At 38.4% G+C, this 9,501-nt stretch overlaps 1 protein-coding gene across 4 annotated transcripts in view; it reads left to right on the forward strand.

Moving 5' to 3' along the window:
* Positions 1 to 392: 392 nt before the first annotated feature.
* The window catches only part of LOC116841948, a 23,986-nt gene continuing 14,877 nt past the window's right edge, over positions 393 to 9,501 (forward strand). For 2 of the 4 annotated variants that reach the window (XR_004377639.1, XM_032810501.1), the window contains exons 1-13: positions 393 to 1,071; positions 2,754 to 2,869; positions 2,951 to 3,084; positions 3,343 to 3,454; positions 3,566 to 3,769; positions 3,912 to 4,015; positions 4,260 to 4,392; positions 4,521 to 4,781; positions 5,330 to 5,564; positions 5,654 to 5,999; positions 6,302 to 6,440; positions 6,948 to 7,197; positions 7,312 to 7,359. Coding sequence is in view for 3 of the 4 variants with exons in the window: in XM_032810501.1 (XP_032666392.1) it covers positions 957 to 1,071; positions 2,754 to 2,869; positions 2,951 to 3,084; positions 3,343 to 3,454; positions 3,566 to 3,769; positions 3,912 to 4,015; positions 4,260 to 4,392; positions 4,521 to 4,781; positions 5,330 to 5,564; positions 5,654 to 5,999; positions 6,302 to 6,440; positions 6,948 to 7,197; positions 7,312 to 7,359 (2,197 nt within the window). In the remaining variant the exon portion in view is untranslated. The remainder of the gene's footprint in view (positions 1,072 to 2,753; positions 2,870 to 2,950; positions 3,085 to 3,342; positions 3,455 to 3,565; positions 3,770 to 3,911; positions 4,016 to 4,259; positions 4,393 to 4,520; positions 4,782 to 5,329; positions 5,565 to 5,653; positions 6,000 to 6,301; positions 6,441 to 6,947; positions 7,198 to 7,311; positions 7,360 to 9,501) is intronic. The other 2 variants (XM_032810502.1, XM_032810503.1) reach the window with 2 other exon arrangements.

The raw sequence follows: 9,501 nt of genomic DNA on the forward strand, positions 1-9,501 counted from the left end.
TTAGATAATCTTAATATCGACATCAGCATATCAGCGACGTATTCAATCAATACAAAATGTTTTGTTGATGAGTATTATATCAGCTTAATATACCGTTGTTTATATATATCGTCGATATTAAGATTATTTAATAGAAAGTTACTATTTAGTATGCGTATCAAGTGCACGATATAAATTAAGCCATTGTAGACCGAGCCTAATTTTAGTAGTAATAGTATTGAATGGAAAAAGAACGAGGTGTTCCAGAGCAGCTAAAAAGAACATTATTTCAGCTAAAAAGAACAGACCTTCATTTAACCGGAGCCGCGCGCGCGGCGCAACTATCGAATTTTGACATTCGGCCGGAAGTCGCGCACATATGTTTCCGTTGGTCGTTGCTGCGGAGGCGCGGCTGCGCAGTCAGGCCACGGCCTGAATATGTCGACCGACTGTGATGCGGGGTATGCGTGTAACGTACGCTGAGAACTGCCGGACATGATCGTCGCGAATTCCGTCGGTTGAGAGCGCGTCGGTTTCGTGGTAACGCGCGATACCGCATTGGCGAGAAGCCGGGACGGCGGCGATCGCTGCTGGGCAACGTATCCGTCGTCCGGGGATCGGGATCGGGTCTCCGGAGGAGGACGACGACAACGAGCAGGAGGAGGAGGAGGAGGAGGAGGAGTTGGAATTGGTTGTGGCGGCGGAGGAGGAGAAGGAGGAGGAAGAGAAGTCAAGTTGCGAGAGCGAGCGAGCGCCGTGTCGTGTCGTGCTGTGCCGTATCGCGTCGTATCGTACTTGGCGCGAGACACCGCACCGTGTCTCTCCTGATACCGTATCGTTCCGGGGGCGGTGATCGTAGACGCGAGGATTAGTCGGAGCGCAGCGGAACGTAGCGGAGCGCGGGGGCCTTATGTCAAGTCGGTTCGCGGTCGGAAGGGAAGCCGCCGACGACGACGACGAGGACAACGCGCACCAACATGAAGAAGTTATTCTCGAAAATCGACAACACGTCGAAGGAACCCAACAGCTATCTGGGAAAAGTGTTTGTAGTGGGCCGACACACTGTCACCGTTGAGGAAGTCCTGGCGGAAGGTATGTACGCGTCGTTGCTTTGCTTCACCTCGTTACTCGCTCTCATTCTGCCTCTCTTTCTTTCTCATTCTGTCTACTTCTCTCTCTCATTCAGTCTATCTATCTGTCTCTCTCTCTCTTTCTCTCTCGTTCGATCTCGTCTTGCCGCGCGCAACCCTCTCGCCCCCAGCTGGTCGCCGTCTCGCTTGTCTCCTTTTCCGCTCGGACGAACGACCGCCCGCTCGCCCGCGCGTTTCTTACGCGCGAAATCGTCGCAAGAGATGACGACTAACGCGATCGCCTTACCGATATCTCGAGGGCCGGACTTCATGATATGCGTGCGGAACTCTCACGATATTGATAACAAAGCGGCCGTGTACGGTGTACGTCTAGAACGGTGTTCGGGAACGTCGTTGGTTTCGTTAGCCTATATCTACGATGTGCTCTTTGCTTCCCGTTTCCTTCTGATTTACCTTAAACTTTTTGCCAGAAAGAGATAGACAAGAAGGAAAAAGCATACTCTAGGTCAGGCTTCTCAGATAATCGAGAAACTTTTTCCTTCTTCCGCGTAGCATGAGGTGAAACTCGATCGCGAGTACAGTCTGAAGGAGAGTGCGCTTGATCACCTCGAAACGAGGAGTGTTCGATTGTTTTTCGAACAACTGGCGTTGCGAGAGCTTTTTCTAGGATTGTGCACGGTCTGTTGGCCCGTTTTTATCTCAATTAGTACTGCACTGCAACTTTGTTTCTTTCTTTTTGGCGGTCTAGCGACTTTGTCGCAGTGTCTTCAGTTCCCCGCGCGGAGTAAAATAGCTTTACGACATACAGTTTCTATTTTTCTAAATATGTAATCCGCCTTAATTATTCTCTGTTTTGAAACTCTCTTTTCCGATCTCATACGGATGGTACAGTCTAAACAGAAAAATTTATAGGTTAAAATTCAATCGCTCATCGCAACGGTTTCGAACGGATTACTCTTTCTTTTCCCTTCAACGCTAGATTATATATTTACTTCACTCCAGAGGCAGAAACTGCAATCTAGTTCAGCTAAAAACGACGAATCTTATAGTTTTTTAAAGGCTCGCGGTGTCTTCAACCTTCCCTATGGAATAAAATAGCAATATAACACGTTGCTTTTACATTTTTAAACATATTCATCCGTTCTTGTTCTTTCTATCGTTAATTGCCTGTTCTCTAGTCTATGTAGATCCCTTTTCCTCTACTTTGGATGACACCCAAACAAAAATGTGTAGGTTAAAATTTAACCGCCCATCACAGAGCGGTTTCCGACACACTTGACGGGCCTTATATCTGTCATTACAGGTTGTTAGATCGTGTGTCGCGAATTACGTTCTCTCGTTAAGTGTGACACATCGACGATGGTGAAGAGAAATCGATTGTCCCATCAGCGGGTGTGCGAATAGCCAAATGTGTCGCGACTTTTATCACTGCGTTTTATTCGCGTCGGTGATTAGTGCCGATTGTAATTGTATCCGTGTCAGGTTACGGCACGATAATCTCGTGGCTGTCGTGGATTTTGCATTCTAATTACCGCGGTTTGGTCCATTTATGTTACTGCGTGCTACGTCTTCGTGAAATATATTTTTGTACTGCATAACATTGACGATTTACGTTCTACATAAACGAAATAATATTCGTCAGTTTGTAGCGACTTTTTACACAATGTAATCGTTACTTTACAGGAGGATTTGCAATTGTATTTTTGGTCAAAGCTTCTGGTGGACGATATGCACTTAAGCGGATGTACGTCAACAATGAACATGATCTCAATGTATGCAAAAGAGAGATACAAATCGCTGTGAGTGAAGAATAGATCTTTAATTTGCAACTTACGGCATTCTTTATATGCATGGATTTCACGTAACATTCATGTTTGCAGAGCAACTTGAGTGGTCATAAAAATATCATAGGATATATAGATAGTAGCATAACTCACACCGGCGGAGGAGTACACGAACTTCTACTTTTAATGCCTTATTGTAAATCCCAAGTTCTTCAAATGATGAATAACAGGTCAGTGATGGTTTGGTACATAAAATTCTTCCCAAATAATGAGATATCTTTCTAATTATAACAAATTCCTTGACATATATTTTTACATGTTAATAAATCTATACAAGATTATTCTTCTTAAATTTACAAATTGTTAAACAGTTTTATATCAATTTGAACCAACAACATGATCTACAGAGAATCTTATTAATTTATGAATATGGTGATTTATGATATGTATTATAATATGTATATATAGATGATACTTTTTACCTGTAGGTTGCAAACAGGTTTCAGTGAGTCAGAAGTTCTGCAAATTTTTTGTGATGTTTGCGAAGCTGTGTCTAGGTTGCATCATTGCCAAACCCCCATAATCCATAGGGATCTCAAGGTGAACTGTTTCTTTCATTTTAATAATGTCGCATACGTTTAATGGAGGTGTTATGTAACGTAATACGCGCGTACATATTCGAGCTACTTCGAATCTATTTCTTTGTCACAGGTGGAAAATATATTGCTCGCCGACAGTGGCCATTATGTTCTTTGTGATTTCGGATCTGCCACTGGAAAGGTTCTTAACCCTGGTGTCCACGGTGCCGCGGTGGTCGAGGAAGAGATCAAGAAATACACTACTCTGAGTTACAGAGCGCCCGAGATGGTCGATATGTACTGCGGGAAACCTATTACCACAAAAGCTGACATATGGGTAGCGTATATCTTCTCACACGCGAATGTATCACGCAATCATAATGAGAACGGAGAGTAGAATTAAACAAGAAACATTAGACAAATTAAGACTAATGGAAATCCATGACAATGTCTTTTTACATTGATGTTTCGTGTTTCAGGCTTTGGGATGTTTACTGTATAAACTTTGCTACTTCACGTTACCATTCGGCGAGAGTACGCTCGCCATACAGTCTGGAAATTTCACTATACCGGATAATTCAAGGTGCGTGGAAAGTAATGCATACGGCTGATGGAAATTTTCTGAATTTTCAATCACTTAACCACCCGCAGCCGTTTCAAACGCGGCGACCTAATTAACAGCATTATATCCTGTCAAGCGATCGAGAACCTAGCGACAGAAATAATGAAACGCCCCGAAGTACTTGATATTACGAACGTGATCATTAAATGATTTAAATGTACGGAATATAGATAAATTATGAGATATTTTTCTGCGTATATTACAGATATAGCAAGGCTCTTCATTGCTTAATTCGATACATGCTCGAGCCGGATCCCGATGTACGCCCTGACATTTATCAAGTTTCCGTGATCGCTTTCCAAATACAAGGCAAGGAGTGTCCTGTGCAAAATTTACACGTACGTTGACAATTTACACGATAATTTACGCAACTATATCACTGTGATATTTGGTTGTATGAGACACCTTTTTCGTTTAGACAATGGACTCTAGGAGTGGTAAACTTATGCTACTTTTCTTTTTACAGAAAGTTCCAACACCGACGATAGAGTCATTACCGTGCCCACCTATGGAGTCGGAAAATATCAAAAGATCAGCATCTGTGAAAACGCCAAAGCCCACGCCTATAGCAGCGGTTGAGGGCACATCTGTGACACCAAGACAGAGACCAAAAGGCCAGGCCGTTAGCACAGGTCCTATCAGTCTAAGTGGTCAGATTGTGGGACAGATATCGGGCCAAGGAAACCAAGCGCAGAATCCACCGGGAAATTCCATTTCTTACGTTCAAGTGAGTTAGCCTTATAGACTTATCGTTATCACCGCTTTATTTGTTGAAACTTCCAGAGAAAGATTCTTAGATATTCTCGGTGAATTTGTAACGGGTGTTATAGTTATTATTCCTTTTGTCAATGCACGAGTATCCGAATGTTATTTTGCAAGCCGTTGAACGTGCTAAGGCATGTTTTATAACTTCAGTATGGAGCATGTTTACCAATCTACTTTGTTGTTTGAAGATCTTGTGGAGTGATAATAAAAATAATAATAACAGCTCTATTGGTTACGAAAGAAAAGAAATAAAAAATCAAGAAATAGTATAGAACAGAGATTTTGTGGCCAAAGAATGCGGCCATTTCTACAAAAAAAAAAGCCGAGATAACAGCATAATAACTTTACCATTGCTTTTACCTTGCTTGAAAATGCAATAGAAAAGAATATTCGAAGCTACAACGTCGTCTTCGCAGTGCCGTGTGCTGCAATATCCAAGTGCTCGGTGCACTTGATAAAAAGATAAGTTACTCATTAACAAAAGGATTAATGTAACCATTTTATTCTCAGGTATCGCCACATGTTTGCACTCCCAGTCAAAACGTTCCTTTCGGTCAGTCACCGGGACAGCCGACGCAGTATGGTCAATCGCAGAGCCCGATGATCAGTCACTCTCCTCTAACGCAACAGTCACCTGTGACCGTTCAAGATAAGAACTCATTTTACTTCGATTCGAGGCAACACGACGCACGAGCCGCGACGAACGTGAACGAGAAGAATCTGGAGGCTCTATTTCCACCGTCAGGTAATTCAAACAAGACGCGAACGCGAGAACATAGTACGACGAAAATTGCAAAGCAATTGACTGATTCTTTTTGTTTGTTGATGTGACAGGATATCCGGATCCGTTTAAGGACGACGCGAGAGCGATGCCACCGCCTACTAAGATACCACCTCTTGTGGCTCCAAAGCCGGCGAAGATCCTTCCAAAACTTTCCAACCCCAGTTTCTCGTCGTCCAAGTACCCGCCAGTCGCTTCGTTACCGTCGAAATTGTCCATTCCTCCCACGGGGCCTAACAAAGCGGCTCCGACAGTCACACCGCCAGCTTTACCGAAGCCGGTCAACAAAACTGAGAGTTTGAGCCAAAATATCAGTTCGAGCACATCTCCACCCGACAGTCCAACATTGGCGTCCTCACGGCACAGGAGAAACGTCAGCGACACGAGCGCTTTCAATAAGTAAGCTTGTGTTTTGTTATTAAAATTTATTTTTAACACAGGAATTTGTTAAGCATAAACTAATGTGTCCCAACCCATATAACACAAATATCCAAAATACAGAAATGTCTCAGAGATACCACACATCTCCGGCACGTCTTTAGGATGTATCTTGGACATTTGTGCTGTATAGGAATGAATCTCGGTTAAATTAGCGTCCGAGAGTACAGGGAAAGTTTGAGAGACTGGAATTCACGTCCACACACAATCTATCAAGATATTTTTATTGATATTACAATGGTCACACATTTTGATGTTCACAGAGCATTTGCAACTGAAACCACTCAATTCTTAGCGCCATATGAGGCTTCCGTTAAGCCACGTGCTGATGATACCACACCTCCAGAACTTCCAAGTGATATAAGGCCTTGTATAGCAACTAGTGCCTCGCATGTACGTGTTGTAAGTACATAAAGTGCACAATTTTATTTTTATTTTTGTTGACGCTGTTTACAAGAATGTGTTATTGATTTCTTTATTGCCATTGATTTTAAATGTTTATGTTTATTGTTACATGAAAAAAAAATAATTTTTTTTTGTTACATGAAGTTTTAAAGTAAAAGATAAAGTTCTTATACAGTTTTATTTTTTTTCCTATTTATAGAATTAATTTTTTTACATGTTTATCATTATTTATCTTTATTTTACGCACTGCACCATTGTCAATAAGTGATACTATACAATTTCCTTACTAAGAAGTTTTTTCTTAGATTTAGTTAGGATATTTGAAAACTTTGTTAAGAATTAGCTAATAAAAAAGAGGAATCTGAAGTTACATTGTCGCAATTATATTTTATCGATGCAAGAGAGTGATAGTTTGAACTTTGGTCGTATCTAAGTGATACAATAGGAATTGACGTGAAAAGTCATTTTGCATTATCGAGTAACATCTGTCTACGTTCATATCAGGGTGAACTTTCAAGCCTAATAGGATCAGAAGGGAGATCATTGAGCGCGGATGTAGCTGCATGGAATCCGTTCGAAGATGTACAGCCTTTTAATCAGTTAACAGAGGATCATATCTTTGGTGCTGAATTCGATAAAATAAGAAGAGGGAGCAACACCAGTATCAGTGGAGTGAAAAGTCGCGAAAGCCTTGTTATGACGTACACAGAGTTACCAGAGGATCCCTTTGAATCCGCACCCTTTAGCCTGCCAAGTGAGTATCTCCATGAGATTTTGTACTTATTGAAGAAGAAAGGAAATAACACGAACATATAACGTTGACTATTATAAACCCGAAGTTTCTGTTAATTATCGCATTCTCTTTTAGCAGGAAAGAAGAACAAAATTGGATCAAAGACTGCTGCTATTGCTGGAGGTAATGCATAAAATCCTACTTACACTGTCCTTCATCTCTCTCTTCCACTTATCCTACATTATCTATTAATCTATACTTGTCTCAAAGTCGCTATGAACACGCTCGCTGTCTCTTAATACTTAGTTTCTTACATTTGCCGAGTCATTGCTACATAAGATTCTAAACTGTAGTCATAACCATTGTCTTTCGTCGTTTTCGATGAGTTCTCAGTTGCGTATACGAAGTAACTTCGGCAAATTTAGTACTTGGATTTATCAAACAATTAGTATCGAAAAATTTATCACACAATATGCTGAAAAAGAAATTGTCAATCTTTTTTTTATATATATTATAAGTATGTAGAATTTTTATGGATTGATATGAGCGTCAATGCCATTTATATTAATGTGATTTTCTAATAATTTATCATATCTAACTTATTGTAAAACTCGTTGAATTGCCTTGTAAATATTACAGTGCCAGAGGTAACTTTGGTATACGACTCAGACTACATCCAAAATCATATTTTTAGCTTTATTTAGAACCTAAATATGAAAATATTCATATGTTGAATACGTCACAACTACGGACTTCGAACATCACATTTTTCATACTTTGAAACTAATTAAGTCAAAACTAGATAAACTTAATCATTTTTATTTTAATTATATAACAATTGTTCCCTTTCTCTTCAGTTTTTTCTCTTCTTGTTTTACGCGATTGACCAAATCGTTAAACTTATTAAACATTTCGTACCACTTAAAAAACGAATTTTTATTTAATAAGATTTTTTTTCACAAAGTAAAACATTTTTAAAAAAAGTTTAAACATTACAAAACCAAGTTAAAACATGATTTTTTTCTGTATTCTTTATCTTCTAATCTGAAAATCTTAATTTAATTTGCGAATTTCTTATGTTTTATTGACGTCATACCATTCAAATGACCATTGAAGAGGGCTATCTATAAATTCTAGTGTATTTATACAACATGTTTGTGGACAATAGATGTAGATAAATGCTGAAACAATGTTGGTCAGCATGTTATACTTTTGTGCACTTCCATGTACATAAATCTTAATTTTTATTAATAGACAGAAAGACGCAACGGTAAATGAGAAAAATTTTTCGAGATAATGTAGAAAGTAACAGTGCTTTCTCTCAATTTAACTAATATTGTATATAAAACTTGATTTGTGATACAACAATCAGTTATTGCTTATATAACATTGGTTATACCGTTATACTTCACGAAATTGAGAGAAGTTAAAAACTTTTATATATTTTTTTTAAACTAATATATATGTAAATAAGTGAATCGTGGATTTCTACTACCGTTTATTTCGCCAAAGATAAGTTACGAAACTTAAGCACTATCATAGTTACAAACGAAAATTAATATTACTTTGGTGTTAATTATAGTTAATTTCAAAAATATTTGGTGCTCCTTATTTCGAACAAATTTTAATTTTTAAACACATTTAAGTCACATTTGACAAATATGATAGGATAGACAATTGATAGAAAAAAAAGTATTATTTATGAACAAATTTTTATTTCTACTTATGAAATGAAGTTGGATGTAGTTTATCTCAAGAGTATTTCCAAATTAGATCGAATAGAATAGTGCCTCCACAGGCGTTAGTAACAAAAGATACGGATTGGTCTGGAGTTTTTTTATTTGCTCACAATATCATTTACAAGATATAATTGGAAATTCATAAATTTAACGTTTTATTGTTAGACACGTATGTGAATGTTTATCCAGATTATTTCTGTGCTTACTAAAGTGCGCTTATTAAAGATAGTCTATTCGTAAAGATATCATGGAAGATTTTTTTTTTTTTATATAAATGTGTTGTTAACAGCTTTAAAAATACTTCATTAATATCGCGAAAGTTTCGATAAAGACGATTGGAGTATTTTATTATTTACTAGCAAGAGTATATTTGCGAAAAAATAATAATGTGATGCAAATCTGCTCAGTTATGCTCAATTACGCGAAAGGAATGGTGAACATTACAAATGAATTACATAACATTAACTTCTACTTACCTCAAATAGTAAGTTATGTAAAAAAACGTAAAAATAATACATCGAATATTAGACTCAAGACATTTTATATATATATATATATATATATATATATATATATATATATATAT

This window comes from Odontomachus brunneus, unplaced genomic scaffold, assembly GCF_010583005.1.
Source record: "Odontomachus brunneus isolate Ranch 3 - 2012 unplaced genomic scaffold, Obru_v1 Obru_scaffold_019, whole genome shotgun sequence".
NCBI lineage: Eukaryota > Metazoa > Arthropoda > Insecta > Hymenoptera > Formicidae > Odontomachus > Odontomachus brunneus.